The sequence below is a fragment of the Kogia breviceps genome, chromosome 15 (genome assembly GCF_026419965.1).
Source record: "Kogia breviceps isolate mKogBre1 chromosome 15, mKogBre1 haplotype 1, whole genome shotgun sequence".
Classification (NCBI taxonomy): Eukaryota; Metazoa; Chordata; class Mammalia; order Artiodactyla; family Physeteridae; genus Kogia; species Kogia breviceps.
In genome coordinates, this window is record NC_081324.1 from 71,905,306 (window position 1) to 71,924,712 (window position 19,407).

The 19,407-nt window shown below is 53.7% G+C and overlaps 1 protein-coding gene and 1 long non-coding RNA gene across 7 annotated transcripts; one reads left to right on the forward strand and one right to left on the reverse strand.

Moving 5' to 3' along the window:
* The first annotated feature begins 167 nt into the window (after positions 1-167).
* Positions 168-13,182, forward strand: MMAB (metabolism of cobalamin associated B). Of its 6 annotated transcripts, none has more exons than XR_010836984.1 (10): positions 172-344; positions 1,458-1,519; positions 3,155-3,248; positions 5,905-5,962; positions 7,897-7,969; positions 8,218-8,315; positions 8,654-8,718; positions 10,262-10,321; positions 11,771-12,247; positions 12,297-13,182. XR_010836984.1 is itself a non-coding variant. In XM_059040325.2 (9 exons), the coding sequence occupies exons 1-9, from the start codon at positions 229-231 to the stop codon at positions 11,868-11,870; spliced, it is 726 nt and encodes a 241-aa protein (XP_058896308.1). In that variant the 5' UTR covers positions 168-228; the 3' UTR covers positions 11,871-13,182. The 6 variants fall into 6 exon arrangements, 3 of the variants coding, with proteins under 3 accessions (XP_058896308.1, XP_066871727.1, XP_066871728.1); XR_010836985.1 differs by having other exon boundaries at positions 178-344; positions 11,797-12,247; XR_010836986.1 differs by having other exon boundaries at positions 186-344; positions 8,218-8,319.
* A 2,203-nt stretch (positions 13,183-15,385) lies between these two features.
* On the reverse strand, positions 15,386-17,230 carry LOC131742483 (uncharacterized). Its single transcript, XR_009331459.2, has 3 exons — positions 16,797-17,230; positions 15,657-15,881; positions 15,386-15,559 (listed from the first exon to the last, which is right to left on the reverse strand). It is a non-coding gene; the product is annotated as an uncharacterized lncRNA (long non-coding RNA).
* Between the last annotated feature and the right edge of the window lie 2,177 nt (positions 17,231-19,407).

Genomic DNA, 19,407 nt, shown 5'->3' on the forward strand with positions numbered 1-19,407 from the left:
GAGCGTTGGCCAATAGCTGTTGCTAACTAAGTCCTCACGGGTTTCCCCGCCCAGCTCCTTCCGTGAACCAATGAGAAACAAGTCTCTGGGAGTGTCCCGCCCTGGGGAGAGAGCCACGGACCAATGGAAGATGGCGGCTGATGGGTGGTGCGACCGGAGGTAGGTGGAGTCGCCCCGGGATCTGGACGGGAACCTGGCAGGGTCACCCCCGTACCAGAGCCCTGGAGCATGGCTGTGTGGGGCCTGGGAGGTCGCTTTGGCTTGCGCGGGTGCTTCGACGCCCTCAAGCTATTGTGTCCCCGTTTCCAGAGCCGCGGCCCCCAGGGCATGGAAGACGGGGACAGGTGAGTACCTGGCTGGGAGGGTAACTCAGGCACCTGCCCTGAGTTATGTTGTCGCCGTGATTACGTCAAACCGCTGGGAGGTCACCGCAGCAATCGGCAGGTGACGTACTCTTTAGTCGTGACGTCACCGTGGCGACGAGGGCTCCGTGGAAGCCAGAGACCAAGGTTTCTTGGCACAAGACGAGTCCAAACGAAGCCCAGCATTCATCAGGACAGGGCATAGCCCATGTGAGCCAAGAGGGTCATCTTGCCTGGCCTCACAATCAGGAGGGGCCTCAATTCTCCAAAGCAGTTTATACTTTAAGGCACAAGATACACCAACGCGGTCTAAAGATGGCTGTCATCATATACCTTGAAACTTGCACGCCGTTCCCGGACCTCAGAACCTGACTTAATAATGGATTAATCTATTTCACAGATCCAGTAATTTAACCTTTGAATAACCTTCTCATGTCACATTTTAATGTTGAAGTCTATATTAAAGGTGTTGCTATTTGAAAATGCCAGTTTTCGAACCCTGTTTTGGCAGTTCTCCATTTCGGAGTATACGTGAAGCTTTATAGTATGGAAATGGCCCAGGGTTTTTTCCCTCCAAGAGTCCCTGGCTTGGTAGAGCAGAGGTAACAGTTTTGGGTGTCGAATAAGATAGTCTTGGGCAAGAATCCCAGCCCTACCACTTCTTCCCTTGGTGACCTAGGAGGGTGAGTCTCATCCTGTCAGCTACAGATTCCTCAAAAACAAAATGAACATCATAGGTAGTGCTTGGGAAGATTCCAGGGATAATTCAAGGAGATAATGCCTATAATTCGCTTAGCACAGTGCAGAGACTATGGAAAGTGATCGATAAGTTCTTTCAGCCAATATTTATTGAGCGTCTGCACTGAGCAATGCACTACATCAGCTATTCTGCAGATACGGGTGTGGCAAGACACAGAACTTGCCCACAAAGGGCTTAAAACTAAGAGGAACGGAGGGAAAAGATTTCAAGAGATCCAAGCAGAAGGGGGTAAGTGCTGCCTCTGAGGATATGGGTAGCAAACTGTGACCCACTGAAGGACATGCCCCACTGTATACGCCATCCTCACTCATCTCTTGATGTTTATTTCTCCTTAGGCCACAGCCTTCCTTGAAGACATCCAAGCTCCCCAAGATCTACACCAAAACAGGAGACAAAGGTAGGGTGGGGACAGGTGAAAAATGCAAAGAAAGACATGGCAGATTCCATCTTAAAGTTCTTCCAAATTATAGGACTTCCCTGGCAGTCCAGTGGTTAAGACTCCATGCTTCTACTGCAGGGGGCATGGGTTCGATCCTTGGTCAGGGAACTAAGATCCTGTATGCCACGCGGCACTAGAAATTGATGGAAAATTCTGGAATGAGAGTTAAATAAATAATAGCTTTAAAATATATATATTTTAAAGTTCTTCCAAATTCTTTGCAGACATTAAAAGTATGTGACAGGGCTTCCCTGGTGGCGCAGTGGTTGAGAGTCCGCCTGCCGATGCAGGGGTCACGGGTTCGTGCCCTGGTCCGGGAGGATCCCACATGCCGCGGAGCGACTAAGCCCGTGAGCCATGGCCGCTGGGCCTGCGCGTCCGGAGCCTGTGCTCCGCAACGGGAGAGGCCACAGCAGTGAGAGGCCCGCATACAGCAAAAAAAAAAAAAAAAAAGTATGTGACAGATCTCAATAGGCATCACCCAAATGTGATGTGAAATGAAAGATGCCCAAGATATATTAAGTGATAAAAGCAAGTTACAGAACAATCCAAATAGTTGAAATCCATAGGATAAAAGTGTGTGTGTGTATTTATATGTGTGTTCAGGTATGCATAGAACATTGTGAAAGGTTATACCTTGGACTGTTACCTGGGAGAGAGATTGAATTGTGGGAGAGGGGAATGAACAGACGGGCTTTCATTGTTTCCTGTACATACTTTTATTCTATTCTTTATTTTGTAATGAGCATATATTGCTTTGATAATTTTAAAAAATGCCAGAACATAATGTACAGAAAAAAGAGATGCAGAAGAACATATCAGTATGATACCATTTTCTAAAGTTTTAAACCACGCATGGACTTCCCTGGCTGTCCAGTGGTTAGAACTTGGTGCTTCCACTGCACGGGGCGTGGGTTTGATCCCTGGTTGGGGAACTAAGATCCCGCATGCTGTGTGGCATGGCCCCCCCCGAAAAAAAAAAAAACAGGCAGATCACCAGTATTTATTGCTTTGGGGGTATATTTATGTAGTAAGAAGATAAAAACATTCATAGATGTACTTAATGCCATTGTACACTTAAAAATGCTTAAACTGGCCAATTTTACATTATGTTTATGTTACCACAATAAGAAAAGAAAAGATGCAAAGGGATGACGGTGTTGATGCCCTCCAACCAAAGACTCCAGGGACGGAATTCCCTGGCGGTCCAGTGGTTAGGACTCCATGCTGTCACTGTCAAGGACCTGGGTTCAGTCCCTGGTCAGGGAACTAAAATCCCACAAGTCAAGCAGCACAGCCAAGAATAAATAAATAAAGTATATCAGGAAAGAAGTGAGGACAGTGGTTACCCCTGGGGAGGGGGGCAGTGACTGAAAGCGGGGACACGGGGGCTTCTAGGGTGAGGCTCATATTTTATTTCTTGATCTGGATGCTTATCACAGAGGTCTATTTCAGTTAGTAACAATTCATCAACTTGTACACTTACGAATCGAGCACTTTTCTGTGTATGTTATTCTTCAAGTGGAAAAATGCTTTAAAAGAGCATATCAGGAAAAAAATCTCTTTAATTTGGGCAGCAAAACATTTTCACAGGGTTTGCCAGCACCTTCACTGGAGAAAGGAGACCGAAAGACGACCAGGTGTTTGAAGCCGTGGGAACTACAGATGAATTAAGTTCAGCCATTGGGTAAGGGGGATGGGATTGGCCTTGAGGTCGGGCTTGAGTTGGTCGTTAGAGGGCATGACTGATATGCAGCTCTCCAGAGTGCCCGCCAGTCCCAGAGGCTGCCAGCCCACGATGAACCTTCCTTGGCCTGTGGCTTCCGTCCCTCACCGTGTGATGCTGCCTCGCCCCTCCATCCCTGCTCCCTCACTGTGCTTGTATGTGTGTGCCATTGAGGTGCACGTGCTTAGTGACAGGTGAGTCAAGCACAGTACACAGGGCATCAGACATGATCCCTTTCGTGAAGCTTACTTTTTAAACAAGCATATACACAGCCAGAGTTTAGAAGGTGGACTCGGGGAAGTAGTCAGGATCGGCCGGGCCATGCTGGTATAACAAACAACCCCCACATTTTGTGGCTTAAACCACCAAAGGCGTATTTCATCCTCTCACTTCAAGCCCACTGTGGGTTGGGTATGTTTCTTCTCTGCCTGGCCTTCACTCTGGGACCCGGGCTGGTGGGACAGCCTCTGTCTAGAACACCACCAGTAACTGTGGCAGAGGGACGAGAGATCACGGTGATGCCCACGCTGGCTTTTAAAGCTTCCACAAAGTGACATGCCACCTCTGCTCACATTTCATTGGCCAGAGCCAGGGACGTGGACACATGCGACAGCAGCAGGGGTGGGAGGGGCTGCAAATATTTGAGAACAAAGTTCAGGCCACCATGCTTAGCAAGCTGTTGGCAGCGTGAGCTGCAGATATTATAAGTACTAGTTCACAAGTTCTGACTCAGCCTTGTGGGTGAAGATCATGGTAATCAGACAGACCTGGGTTCAAATTCTCTCCCACTGCTGACTGGCTGTGACTTCAGGCAAATCACCTGGCCTCTCAGCCTCAGTTTCCTATTCTGTCAAATGATCCTAGTAATAGTATCCAGTCTCATTGGGTTCTTGTGAGGATGTAATGAGAGAACTCCATGTTTCCCCCTTAGGACAGTACCTAGCACCAATCATAATGCTAGCTATTATTATCATCATAATTATTAAAACTTACCTGTTCGTGGTCGTCATTTCTCAGTGATGGGCCGAAGTGAGGGTCTCAGGAAAGACAATGTAGCTAGTCTGCCAGCAGAGGAGAGAGGGCAGACCCCTTGGTGTGTGTGGAAAGGGTATGGCGAGGGGGAAGTGCACACAAGATGAAGCGGGCAGAGGGGCGGGAAGGCGGGTTCTAGCATCAGCTGTTTAGAATTAGCAAATCAGCAGGCCATCATCCCTCAGGTGACGTGGAGCAGGGGACTGGCCACAGCTCAGCTGTGGATTCTTCCGTCCTCAGATGTTGGCGGAGCATCTGCATGTGCCAGGCTCTGCTGAGCGGGGAGCCTCAGCCCTGCCTTCATGGAGCCTGCGGTCTGCGGGGTGCGGTGCAGCGGGCGGGGCGGAGCAGACAGGCGCTGGAGGGGCAGCCACAAGTGGTGGGAGCGGGGATGGAGCGAGCGTGGGGAAGGGCCTCCCGCTGGCCTCTGTCGTGGGAACATCCTCGGTGAGCAGATATTCCCGAGCATCTCCAATGTGCCAGGCCTGAGGCATACGCCCCCTCCTCACCGTCCAGAGGGGAAGACCAACGCCGGACAGCTTACACGTGTGCTTATTTAGTTCTGATTGTAAGATGGGCTAGAAGATGCACAGTAGTTCTTCTTTTGCCCTTTCAAAGCCATTCTCCTGTGCCTGGGAGGCTGGCCTGGCGATGGTCTCACCCCGATTCCCTTGTCCTCTGGCTTTAGAGTTGGTCCAGCCAACGGGCAGCACCAGCAGGAGATCAGACAAGGGTGAGAGGGGTTGGCAGTATGTGTGACCCCGCCCCCAGCCCTGTGTGGCTCTGGCAGTCGTGGGGCTCTCCACTGCTTTCTCCCAGCTCCTGGCGGTGGCCTCTGCCCAGAATGCAGCTCTCTCCAGGGTTGGTAGCACCTTTGACCCTCCCTTGCCCCTTCAGGCTCTTGCTTTTGCTCATCTCTGCCATCCATCTGCAGTTCCCATAAGCCTTCCCACTGTCAGTAGTCCCTTCATGAAGCTTTTCTCCAGGAACCCTTCAAACACACCACTGTCCAGCCAGGACCCTGACTGGTACAGAAGAGGGTGCAGTGTTCTGAGGGAGGCCAGGGCCACAGTCCTGACCTGCATCGGGGGCACTTTGATTTTCCTGCCCCACCCAGCCTTACCAGCGAACTCCTACTCAGCCTTCCAAGTCCCACCTCCAGCATCGCTTCCTCCAGGAAGCCCTCCCTGAACCCTAATCAAGGCCAGATACCCCAGGACTCTCACCCTTTCCTTCAGAGCACTGACCTCAGTTTGCAACTTCACTGTCAGTCGTGTGACATCTGATTCACATCTCCCTGTCCTGCCTAACGGGGCGCGTGTCACCTCTGTTAATACTGAATCACCTGGACCTGGCCAGAGGAGGCGCTGAAAGAGGAGTTGTTGGCTGGATGACTGGCGAGAAACAAATACCCCCAACCACACGGAAGGTTACGATGTTCTCAGTGTCAGCAAGAAAATAACGGCCTTCCTGTGATAGCTCAATTACCAAAATGGCCAATCCCCTGAGAATGTATTGCCTTCCAGCAAGACAGGGCCTGGGGATGTTATATTCGAGGCACATTGTTTTTCCTTCTTCCTCACAGGTTTGCTATGGAATTAATTGCAGAAAAGGGCCACCCGTTTGTGGAAGAGCTTCAGAAAGTGAGTAACATCGTCTCACCCCGAGCTGGGATTTTTCAACCCTGAGGCCTGGTGGCCATAACTGGATTTGCCAACTGACCAACCATCACTTCCCTTCTGCGTCGCCTGGGACTAGTCCACTTACCCTCTGCGAGCCTCTGTTTCTTCATCTGTAAGATGGGGACACACGGAGATAACCCTCCCTCATAGGCGAGCGGTGAGGTTTGCCCTCAGAGAGGGAAATGTGAAGGGCACTGGTCTCAGCCCAGGGCAGCTCTGCCCCTCAGGGGACACAGGGCAATGTCTGGAGATGTTTTAAGTTGTCACACGGGAGGTGGAGGTGCTACTGGGATCTAGTGCGTAGAGGCAGGGATGCAGCTAAACGTCCTACAACGCACAGGGCGGCCCCCGTGACACAGGATGACCTGGGCCAAAGTGTCAGCGGCCCTGAGGTTGAGAGACTTGGAAGGCCCAGCTGTGGTTAGCCCTCAGCGGGGGGGATGGTAGGGTTCTTAGAATTACTGTTCTGTTCCTTAAGAGGCAGCGGGGGCTCTGGCCCACAGAGAAGACTTCAGAAATAGAGGCAGGGCCACCACCCCCAGGACATGGAGAATGTACCTGGGGTTTTAGTCTGCGTGCTGACCTGAGTCAGCTGCTCCCTGGAGGGTCAGCCCTCGGCCTGCTTCAGTCCTCTAGGCCAGGCTGGAGCCCACTGGGGCCCCTGGGAACAGACACAGGGTAGTGAGGGGCTGCAGGAAGATGGGAGGCCTAAACTGCTGGAACATTCTATGAATGAGGCACCTCCTGTATGAGGGAGACTGGTCTTCAGCCTCATAATGAGGAATTGCTGGCGTCTACAGTGGTCGTTTCTGTCTGCCGTGCTCACCTCTGAGCAGGGTTTGCAGAGGGAAGAGGGGGTCAATGGCGTGATGAGCCCCTCCCTTGCTTTAGACCATGTCCTTTGGGTAACAGTTTCAACATCACCTCCTCCGGGGCCTTCCCCGGCCACCCCTGCCTCCGGCTGGTGCGTCTCCCAGGCTTCCGCAGCTCCTGTGCTTCTGCCTCTAAAGGCAAGCATCACCGCGAGTGTGGCCTGGGTGCCCCAAGGGCACAGGCTGTGACTTGTTCAGCTCGGTGCCCCCCCTGGCCCCTGGGGGCTGCTCCGGGCCTGTGGCAGGCCAGGCAGCCTGTTCCCGGCTCTCCCTGCAGAAGCCCATGAGGTGGAGGCCAGCCTTCACGTTTTACAGAGGACAAAACCGAGGCTCAGCCCAAGGCCGCACAGCCAGGAATCAGTGGGGCTAGGCTCGGATTCCCAGACTGGGGCCACCTCTCTCCAGCCCCCCGGGGTAGACGCTGCAGGTGGCCGGCAGTGGGGTAGCACTGTGACTCCCCTTTCCATCCATCGGAAGCCACAGAGACACCACGAGGTCAAGTAACTTACCCAGAGTCTGCTGCTCGGCAGCTCAAGAGGGTTCCAGACCACTCCCGGGTGGGCACTGTCTACTCTCACCGCCTGTGTCCTGCTCCCGGCACACTGCCACGCTGGCTGTCTCATCAGAGGGCACAGCCCTGTCCTGCATAGTTTAAAAAGCACTGTCAACTTGGGTCTCTGCCCAAGTGTTATAGGTTAGAAAACCGAGGCTGTCAGTTTAGAGAAAAGAAAAAGACCTCGAAGGGCCCCGCACATGGGAGAGGAGGGTCGGGGTGAGAAGATTCCTCCTGACTCTCCCTGGGCGCTTGACACTCCCCGTCTGCGTCACCCAGGCGTTCCAAGGGAGCCAGGGCCCCTCCCAGCAGGGCACATGTGCTGTGCTGCAGGTCTGATTCGCCTTTAAATGCCGGCTCCTTAGAGGTCTGACAGCCCCCGGCGGGCCGCCCCTGCACGTGGACGCATGAGATACCCCCACTTGGCCCGCGTGACAGCGTCTTCACCCACGCCTTCCATTCCTCCCCAGATCCAGTGCTCCCTGCAGGACGTCGGCTCTGCCCTGGCAACACCGCGCTCCTCAGCCAAGGAGGCTCACTTAAGTAATTCTCTCCCTGAACCCACTGTGTGTGCTCAGAGGGCCCCAGGGACCTGGGCCCGTGGGTGGGGGGAATGACGCGCTCCTGGGTGTCGCCTGGGACCCCTGTCAACCTGGCCTGCGCAGCCTGAGACAGAAGGTCCCTCTGAGCCAGTGGAATGGTTTGCGGGCATCCAGGCGGAAGGGACGGGGGGGCGCTCCTTGAGATCCTGGGGCAGTGGCCTCAGGGGCATGTCCTCCTTGGCTCCACAGAACACGCCACGTTCGAGGCAGGGCCCATCCTGGAGCTGGAGCAGTGGATCGACAGATACTCCAGCCGGCTGCCCCCACTCACGGCTTTCATCCTGCCTGTAGGTACTGGGCTGCCTCAACCTGGCGGTGGCTGCGGGCCAGTGTGTTGACCAAAACACACAGGCAGCGATTCAGCCCCACCCCATTTTAATTTTTAACAGTGACAGAAGCTTTCCCCCAGCCCCCAAGTCCCCTCCAGACTTGTCACGGCTCCCTCCCCAGCCCTGCCTGCTTTGGAGAGGGGTACCCAGTGGGTGTGCCGCAGGCAGGGCCCCTGGAGACGGAACACTGCCCGTTGTGGGCGAGGCCTGTGTGTCCCTCCGTCTATCCAGGCTCCCTGCCTGCAGTGGGCAGCCTCCCCCCGCCCTTCCAGCCAACACCCACTTTCTCCTTTCAGTCGGGAGGCAAGAGCAGCTCTGCACTGCATTTCTGTCGGGCCGTGTGCCGCCGAGCCGAGAGACGGTACTGGGGTGCGGGGGCCGAGGGAGCGGGGCCTGGGCAGAGAGACACTGATCCTGACGCCGGGGGCGGGGGGGGTGGGACAGCACGTCGGGATCAGAGCTTGTGCAGAAGCAGGCAGCTCCAGGAAACGGGCCGGGGAGGCCCAGCGGGTCTAGGTGATTATTTGTAACTATAATAACACGTGTATGAAATTCAGGTAGCGTATTCAGTGAAGACTCCCTGTTCCTGGGGTTCATTTAAATGGTGGGGGTGTTCTCAGCTGAGCAGAAAGGATGGAAAAGCTCCACACCGTGATAAGAGCTATGAGGGAGGGTACTTGGCACCAGAGTGACCCAGCTTGGGACTGGGCCTGGGGGTTACTTGGGGGCACAGTGGACAGAGTGCCCGGGGTGAGGGGACAGCAAGGGCAGAGGCGGCAGTCTGCGTGGAACACACACAAAGGACGCCGAGTGTCTGGTCCAGAGTGAGGGGCGTGAGGCATGATGAGGCTAGAGGCTGAGCTGAGGCCAGGCCGGGCAGGGCCTCACGCGCCCCGAGAGCTCTGCATTTATCCTGAGAGCCTTTATCCTGCGAGCCATTGATGGGTTTTAGGCCATGGGATGACGTGCTGACTGCTGGGTGGAGAAGGGCCCAGACCAGCCACCTGCTACCCTAATCCCCCAACTCAGAGTCAGGAGAGGAGGGGACCCCCCCCCCCGCCCCCCGCCAGAAGCTCCCGACAGCCTTTTCAAGCAAACTTTAAAAGAGTAATCGCAGCATCTCCATTTACACCACTCAGGCCAGGCTGCCACCCAGCTTTACAGAGAAATGGGAATAAAGCCCTGCTCCATACAACTGGCAGGACCGTGCTGGGCGCTTTGTATCCATTATTGCATTGATTCCTTGTGGTAACCTTGGGGGAGAGGTGGTGGCAGCCCCCACTCTACTGGAGTCAGGACGCTGGGCCTCAGAGGTGACACCCGTGGCCAGGGTCACCTGGGTGGTCCATGGCAGAGTCTGGATTTGAGCCCAGGTGTGTCTGCTCCATACCTGAGCTCTGTCCATAGCCCCATGTCATCAAGATTTCACTTTTCATGAAAGGCCCTGGGGGCCAAGCGGTTCCTAAAGTGACGCAGAGTCACAAAAGAGCTTCAGCTTCAAAAGGAAAGAAGTCATTTGTACAAAGCTGTCCACGGCGGCAGTGCTCACAGTAGCAAAAAACTGGAAACAACCCAAAGGCCCAACATCAGGGAATGGCTGAGCAGAGCAGGGGTCCTGAGGACACCAAACCCGTGCGCAGGTGACAGGGCCCCTGGGACAGGAGACACAAACCTGGGGTCTCAGTGTGGGGCGAGCACCTCCCAGCAGGGGTTACGTAGCAGAGGCGACGTGCGTGGAGGGGCTGCCAGCTCACTGGCGCTCAGCAGACAGCACCATCTAGAGTGTGTGCACACAGACGGGCGAGGCTGCGGCGGGAGTGAAATGCTGGCTCAGGACGCAGCTCCTGCCCCCAAGAGTGTTGAGCCCGTAACGTAGTGTGATGCTGTGTTTCCTCCCCTTCTAGCGTGGTGCCTCTTGTCCAGGCCGGTGAGACAGATGCAAACGTGGCCAAGTTCTTAAACAGGTACTCAGATGGGATCTGGAGAGTCTTTCTGAAAAAGTAGGCACTTCGTGGCTCCAGCCCTGGCTCGTGCGGCTCCAGCGTGGGCCAGGCCAGGGCTGAGAGCTCAGGGACCCCAGGAGTTGCCTGGGGTCCAGAAAGTGACCTCACAGCCAGGGTCTGGCCCCTTAATGCGGTCACTCCTCCCCCAGGGCATGGCCTGGGCTCTGTTGGTCCTGAGCAGCTCCTTTTCTCCTGGGAGGGGAGTGGGCCTGGGGGGAGTGAGGACCGTTCTGTTCATGTCACAGTGGTGATCCTGGGGAGTCTTCCAGCCGCGTGAGTTGTGTGGGCCGAGCCAGTTCGTTCTCTTAGCAAGGAAGGCACCACCGCGCAGATGAGGAACCAGCGTGTGTCAGCTCTGCGGCGGCGGGGCTGTCACCCAGAGCAGAGTCTCTTCCACCGCCCAGTCCCCCACCCCACTCTCAGAGAGACAGCCAGGCATCAGGAGGAGGGGGGCATAGTTCCAGGAGGGGGGCATGGGTCAGGGAAGGTTCCAGCAGGACGTGGCATGGAGCTGGCCTCGGGGGGTAGCGTTGGGGCAGGGAGAGAAGAGGCGGGTGGGGTCAGTGCGGCCTGGAAACAAGGGAGAGCACAGGGCAGCTTCACAAACTTAACTGCCAGCCCCTTAGGGGCAGGCTCGCTGTTGCCTCTCCTGTTTCCCTCCCCACCCACCCCTGCCCAGAGGCCCCATCACCGCTGGGTCAAAGGAAGAAGGGAGAGGGAAACTAGGGTCTAGCCCACTAGAACATTCCAGGCCAGTGCTTCCCAACCAGGATGTCTGGCAATGTCTGGAGACAAGTGGCTGGGGGCCAGGGGTGCTGCCCAGTGTCCTACGGCGCACACAACAGCCCCCTCTTCCTGCCACGAAGAATCACCCAGCCGCAAGGAATGATCCCGAATGTCACTGTGCCGAGGCTGAGAAGCCTGCTCTAGGCTCCCTCTGCTCAGAGTAGACCAGCAGCACCAGAATCACCTGGGCACAGTTCAGACCTGCCAAATCCTGGGCCTGGCCCAGCCAGTCCTCCGGAATCAGAATCTGATCTGCATGTCACCAGGATCCCCAGCTGACTTGTGTGCACACCCCAGTTTGGGAGGCACCAGTCCTGTTCACTGCAAGGTGCAGAAACCAGGGAGTTGCCCAAAGTCACCAGCCCTGTGAAGTCAGACCAGGGTAGTGGCCTCATCCTGCAGGAGCTGCCCCAGCCCTGGCGCCAGAGTCGGGGGCTGGGCTCTCAGGAAGCTGGCCTGGAGCGCCATCCATCAGGCCCAGGTTGGCTGAGCAGCCGCTGTCCCACCCGATGCTCGTGGGGCACGTGACTGATACTTCCTCCTCGAAGGCTAATATAGGGACGACCCTGTTAGCATTGATCTCTCATTTCAGATCATTCCATTTGCCTTCTTCTGCCCCTCCAGACTCAGTGACTATCTCTTCACGTTAGCCAGATACACAGCCATGAAGGAGGGGAATCCAGAAAAGATGTACAAGAAAAATGACTTGTCGGTCCGTGCCTGAGGCGCTTGGAAATAATGGAAAAAGGGAGCTTTGCAGACTCCTCCACAGTGACAACGGGAAAGGAAGACTTTGTCCTGATTCCTGAAGATCTCACCTGGAGGGGCCAGAAGCTGCTCTTTTGTCCAGACTCGGCTTCCTCTCAGAGCCCCGCCACTTCCTTCAGGAGCTGAGGCCGGTGGAGAATTCTGCCCCCCTCCCCTGGGCTCTCCTCAGCCTTCCAGGAGGTGGGGAGAAACGCAGTGTTGCAGGAAAGAAAGATAAAGTGATTCCTTCACTGAGGAGCCATGAAAGAATAAAAGTGGGAAAGGCTTGAGGGTGTGTGTGTGTGGGGGTGTGTGTGTAAGGCTTGAGGTATGTGGGGGGGGGGAAGGCTTGAGGTGTGTGTGTGTGTGTAAGGCTTGAGGTATGTGGGGGGGGAGGCTTGAGGGGTGTGTGTGTGTGTGTGTGTAAGGCTTGCGGTATGTGTGTTGGGGGGGAAGGCTTGAGGGTAGGGGTGTGTGTGTGAGAGAGAGCGAGAGAGATGCTCTCCACTGGCAGGTCTGGCTGTCCGAGGATTTGGAATGGTACCAGAGGCCCTTGGAAATGTAATTGTGATTTACCTGTGCCAAAGGGGCTTTAAAACGTCATTTATAAAGAGGAAGGCAGACAGGATTTGGAGTTTAGTCACCTCTGAGCCACTCATCAAGGGGGAAGGACGGCTGCGTATTGACAGGCGAGGCCTCGGAAACACATGGACTGAAGTGCATGTGTGGCGAGGGTGTAGCCCTGAGAATCTTCTTTAAAGGGGGGGCCTTCCTCCATTAAGGGACAGACATCCCGGGGAGAGGAACACCACCACTTTAAGGAGGGCATGTCCTGCCCGGGCAGGTGGCGTCCAGGGTCAGAGGTGAACTGCGTTCAGCTTCAGACTGTAAGCTCTTATGTTTCCAGCAAGGCTGACGCAGACCAGACCGACTTTTCTGATGTTGCACGTGGCTGGTTTATGCCTCTGAGATCCACGCCACAGCTGTATTTTATTTCAGTTGTCACTGCTGCTCCCTCCCGCTGTGAGGTGACCCTGCCAGTGCCAGCTGTGTCCTTGGGAAAGGGGATATTTATGAAGGGCGAGGAGGCAGCCTGAGAACCTGAAGATTCCACGCCACTATTTGCAGGAAACAACTTGGGAAGGGCAGGCTCTCACTAACTGTCAGGGTGGAAAATCCCAGTGAACTCCATCCAGCCATCATTTATTAGCCTGAAGCTCGGAAGTCTGGTCCCCCCCAGCCATCCTTGCCAGCAGTTAGGAAACATTAAAATGATGAGTTTTGTGCTAGCTTTTGCTTTCGTTCTTAACCACCTTACCTGCTCATTTTGCTGGAGGAACATCATTATCTCGTCCCTTCTGGGTCCTTTCGTTCCTGGACTTGGGCAAAGTGGCCGAGGTGCAGGTGACCGTGAGTGAAAGTGAAAACCCTCCAGGAAGTGGCCCTGGCCAGCAGTTGGCGCCAGGTCTGGTGCATGGTGGGCACTCGGCCTGTGTGAACAGAACTGAGAACATTACAGAACAGGCTGAAGGCGGTTCACTGTTGGGCAGGCACTCAGGCTGGACCGGGGAGGGTTATGTTGCAAGAGCTCACAGCAAATCCATCAAGTGACTAGATCGTGCCCACACCTTAGCATCTTCCTGGAAGGAGCAGGACATACATAATAAAACAACAGTCCCACACTCCCCACCGTAGTGAAACATCTGCAAAGGGCAAGAGAAGTTCTTGGAGTAGATACAGCATCCTCACGGGATGATCTCTGAAACAAGGCCTTTTCCTGTAGCCAAATCCCCTCCCCATCAGCCCTTGCTGGGAGCGGCTGTGGCAGGCCAGATGGTCTCTCTGGTTTCCCAGGCCCTGCGCCCCCTGCTTCGTCCCTTCCACCAGCAAACATCCCCAAGAAACAAACCCCTGAGAAACGTGCAGGTATGTCCTGTGCCACTGACCTGGGAAGAACTGAGGAGGCCTGCTGGGGAGTGGCTCGCCCAGGGGACGGTGTCAGTTTGAAACTTTCCCTCTGCTGTGCTTTACATAGTCATGTGGGAGCTGGAAGCAAAAGGGAAAAAATATGTGCACCCCCGTACACTTAGCAAAACATCCTCCCCGGCCTCGAACCCAGTGGGAAAAGTTAATGAAAACTCCGTGATCAAAACACATGACTGTATATAAAGCCCCTTTGCAACCACTGTCAACCCTCGTAAATGGTTGTCTGCATCACACAGCAATGCAGGTCGGGAGAGAAACGGCAGGCTGTTGTTATTTGTAATGGTGATACCTTGTCGATCATAGATTTTGGTTTTGCATAAATTTGATTTTTAAAAATATCATGGTGAGGGACTTCCCTGGCGGTCCCAGTGGTTAAGACTTCACCTTCCGATGCAAGGGGTGTGGGTTCGATCCCTGGTCAGGGAGCTAAGGTCCCAAATATCTTGCGGCCAAAAAAACCAAAAACATAAAACAGAAGCAATATTGTAACAAATTCAATAAAGATTTTTAAAATGGTCCACATCAAAAAAGAAAAATCGTAAAAAAAAAAAAAAATACTGCAGTGGAATAAATTGTTAAAAAAAAAAAATTGCGTGAAAGTTATTTCTCTCGCTTCCTGGATTTGGGGGTGTTCCTGTACATTTTGCACCCAAGAAAGTGCTCCACCTGTCTCTCCCTGGTCCAGGTCTGGCTCTCAGGATCGTATTTAGGGCCACAGTCAGAGGTGGTTGGATATTCCAGCGGCGAGAAGCCCAGCAGCCAGCATTGCCAAAGGGCTTGACGTGCCGGGCCCCAGGCCAGGGGCTCCACAGACATCATCGCACTGAAACCTCACAGCGACCCCGAGGGAGGAGGCACTGTCTGTGGCAGGAGGGGGGAAACAGACTTGCGAACCAGCTTGTGTCAGGGAGTCAGTGCCAAGATGTGGGCACAGGGACGCGGCCCTGTGACTCCCGGCCCAGTGCCCCTCCCCCCGCTGCCACTTGACAGTCCTTTTAATCACGCCCTGGGCCGCTGAGAACAATGTCAGGCACTAATAGATTCTGCTGTCTCATTTCTCAACCTACTTTCCCTTAACTGATACTTCATGGCTATTGTTAATGTGCATTTTTCACTGAGTAATTTTCACAACCCGAACTTGTAACACATCCCAATGACAAACGTCCCCGGTACCAAATCCCCCGTCAGCTGCAATGTCCCCCTCATCTCCCCCCACCCCACCCTCACACCTTCCTCCGACAACCCATACAGTTTTATTATCCCTCTGTCCCCGTTATCACTACTGAACCTTTAAGAATCCAGACGCATTTCAAGTTTAACTGAATAAGATCCTTTGTGTAATAAATTCCACATTAATGCTACATAAATCAGTGCCTCGGGAGGATTTGTGGCTCACCCCTCCCGACCAGGCCCACTGGCGATACTGGACCCAGGCTGGTCCCACCTTGCTTAGGGAGAGGACCGAGGCCCCCTTTGCAGCCCAGTCAGGGTGCAGTGTTCACTTGCCTTGACCTGTCACTTTTCTTCTCCGGAGTCCATCGTGGAAGACGGTGCTTGGACGCAAGCAGTGGCAGGAGATGAGCTGGTGTTGGGGGACACCCAGGAACTCTGGGGGTGTCCCGGTGCTCTCCCACTCCGCAGATTCACAAACTTCTGATGAAGGCTCTGTGCATCCTCTCCCTAGACAGACACAAAGACACGTGTTCGCAGTCTGCGTACAACCCGTGGAAGCCCCGGGGAAGAAGCCCTGCTCTCAGTTCCCCGGTGCAGCACCCACTTCAGGAGTGAATCGGCGCACAGGGCTGCCTGCTCCAGCCGCCTCACTGCTGGCTCTGCGGAGCCCCAGGCTCGTGGAGTGAGGAGCACTGGAGTGCAGGCAGCAGTCGAACACTCAGCATGGGCGTCAGCTTCGGGCAGACCTGGGTCCAAGACCAGCTCTGTTACTTCCTAGCATCGCGACTCTGGGCAAGTTGTCCCATCTTCCTTGGACTTGCTTCTTCATCTGTAAAATGGGAATGAAAATCATATCCACCCCACAGGACCACTGGGAGAGTTTAACGAGGCAATGTTTCAAAGGCTTAGCATGCTCCCCCGTCCCATGTTAGCTATTATTATTTTGATTATTATTATTATTTGAGATCAAGTTCCAGCTCTGTCACTTCCTAGCTGAGTCACCTTGAGGGAATCTGTAACCACTTGAGCCTCAATCTTCAACTTTTATTTTTGGGGACGGTGATACCAACTTCCAAGGGTTCAGGAAATACATCCATGGGCCTGGCACACGGCAGCAGCTCCACAAAAATAAAATGTAGCTATTTTTGAATCAGGTTTTTTCATCTTTCAAAGCACTTTCAAACAGCTCAGGCCCAGGTAAAGCGCACGGGACCGGGGGCAGCACCTGTGGTTTGTTTAGACTTCCTGAGCCGGTGGGAGCTGGGGGCCTCCAGAGGGTACTGGGCCAGGCCAGCCCAGGGGGATGTGGCTCCAGGAGCAACAGGCCGAGGTGACCCGGTCACGGAACAGCAAGAGCCAAAAGGGATCAGTGCCCAAGGACACCCTGCGGGCAGCAGCGGAGCCTGGTCTCCGGATTCCTGCAAGGGGCCCTCTTGGGACAGAGGACATGATTGACAAATAACCGGCGCAGAGGAGGAGAAGAGGGCACCTAAACCCGGGAGGACCCCGCTACAAGCTACCTCTCTGAGGAAGGGTGAGCAGCAGGTCAGCTCAGCGTGCACCAGGGCAAAGGCAGCCCGGGGAAGGGAGTGAATAAATGGCAGAAAGGCGTCCAGCGGACCCAGGACCTGGGGGTCTTCCTCGCACCAGCTGCTCCCAAGGCACAGACCCTTGGCCCTCGTCTCCAGCCATCTGCAGTGGCCATGTCCCTCCCCAGTGAGCAGGTGCCTTTATTTACGATCACCTTGGAAGGGTCGAGCAGACATATGTTGCTGAGGGTCGTTTATTCTTGTTTATAAAATTTATGGCTTCACCTCGATTACACACTGTCAAAACGGGAAGGATTGGCCCCAAAGTCTCTTGCCGCATGACTGCCTCAGACGTGCGTACATCTGTTAACGCCGTAGGAGCTGTAGAGGGAAATAAGGCTGCCGATAACTCAGAAGCTCGCTGTCCCGTCACGAGGTGTGGGCTACAGGCCTCAAGGAGAGACATCAGGCGCCTGCGTGGAAGGGGAGGAGGTCAGGGTCTGCGGGTGGCCTCACAGGGTTGGCATGGAGACCCTGGCCTTGCCTGGCAGACGGGCTCTCTCAGGCGCTTCGGGGTGGGGCAAGGAAGGGGAGGAACTTGATTCCTGCAGCCCTCAGGGGTCCGGCTGCAGGACTGACAGCTGGAGTGAGTTCTAAGCCTGTGGATCTCCACCTGCAGGTGTCAGCGGGGAGAGAGAAACGCTGACTCCACCGTGGTGGGTGGAGTTAGGTACGACCTCCCAGGAGGGCAATCTGGCAATGCCTATCCAAGTCCTGGAAATGTGCGTCCTTCTGGCCCAGCAATTCCGTGTCTGAGAATTTCTCGGAAGGAAATAGATTCATCAGTGGAGTCATAGGGTTTTTTTTTTTTTTTTCTTTTCAGTGCATGCTGCTCGTTACAGAGAAAAACTGGAAACAAATGTCCAACAATAGGGAGCTTATTACTAAAGAAGAAATATTTAACAATAAGGGACTGTAGGAAATATCATACAGCTACTGAAAATGATGGTGCCTATATATTTATTACTATGGAAAAGTGTTCACAATCTATTAAGTGGGGAAAAAGAAACCCAAATTATAAAATGATAGGTATAGAATGATCCAAATCCTGTAAAAGAAACATGAGTGTAAATATACCATAGAAAAAAGATGCAAGGATTCATTCTATATGTTAATAATGCTTATCTCTAAATCGTGGGACTACTGGGTGGTCTTTACTTACATTTTTGTTTGGATTTGCTAATTTTTTTTTTTACAATGTATTTGGGTTAGATTTGACAGAGGCGTACTTGTATAATAAACATGATTGAAAAAGTGTAAAGAAACAGACAACTGCTTTCCCTGCCTATAATAAATCATCTACCTCCCTTGGGATGTTTGGAGCCAAGAGAACAGCCCAAGGGGAGGGCGCCCACCAGCAGCCAAAGCCACGGGGCCCCTCCAAAATTTAGAAGCCTGGAGAGTGTGCCCTGCGTTCGTTCTATTGGAGACAGCTGGCTGTTTGGAGTGCAGCCCCTGTGCAGCCTGAATGTGGACGCTTGGCTTCCATTCTAGGACAACAGCTGAGGGAAGAAAAATGATCGCAGCCCCACTGAAGTGCCCCCCGGTGGGTAATCACACCAGCTTTTCACAGGATGTTAAGGATGCTGGCATCCTTCTTTCTCCTCCTTTGGTTGCTGCATCTTTAACTTGTACAGAATTTGAGAGTAGACAGTGGACTTTCACATTTAATTATTTTATGTGGATTTTTGTTCTGGATTATCACCCTAACTTTACCTGGACAAACTGGCGCCCCGTCGGGTAGAGTAATGAATCCTATGTGCCGTAGTCAGCAAGTGGAAAAACCAGCACTCAACCTGGGCTTCCTAGATCAGAATCCAGCTTCCTTTCCCAACTCTGTTCTGCTGAGGCAGGGCTTATCCCAGGGATGGGCAAGAAATGCCAATTCCAACTGATGGGTAGTGGCTGCCTAAAGGGCTGTGGTAAGGAGCCTGAAGCTGGATCCGATTCAGCAGGAAGGAGTTTGGTAATCCATTAGTAATGTCTGCCATGGCTTCCTAAGGAGGTAAGGTAATAAATAATGTGTATTTGATGTTTCTGAATTCCTGGGCCAAATCCCTCACAGATTTCAAAAGGGTGGGGACCTCAGAGGTAGGTACGGGTCTTCAGGCTGCCCAAGGGTTCCCCTAACCCTACAGCTCCCCAAGAGAGCAAACCAGCAGGACAGGGATTTCTCAGGGCTTTAAGAGGACACACCAGGGTCATAGATCTTTGAGACCCAAACATTTGTAAGTCTGACTAATTGATCAGTCAGCCCTGATGAGCTCACCAGCAGAATTTAGAATCTGTAATTACATTTCACATTAAAACATGCAAAGTTAAGATTAAAGCCAGTGAGAAGTGGTGTGACACCTCCCGCCCCCAGCCCACCTCCAGCCTCTGCCTCCATCATCCATCCCTCCTCTCGCCAGCAAGCGGGTCTCTTAGGGGCAAGAGAAGCCCGCTTCCTTGGGCTGTTTTCCTCTCAGCTCCCTCTAAGTCTGTTTCTTGCTGTGCTAGGGACCAGTTCCTGCTCCCCTCCCTGCAGTGCTACATTTAGTTGAGACAAACGCTTTGTTCAGGGGGACATTTTTGGGTCTCCAACTTACAGTGACCTCCACCTAAAGACCTCTAAGAACAAGCCCACAACCGTAGTTGAGCAAAGTCGGATCGACTGTTCTGTTTCACCGAGAGAGCACACAATACAGAGAGCCGCGGGGTGTTTCAGGAACAGGTGTTAGAAAGGACCTAGAGGATTTGGGCTCGTGTCAGGTGCTTTGGGGAAGG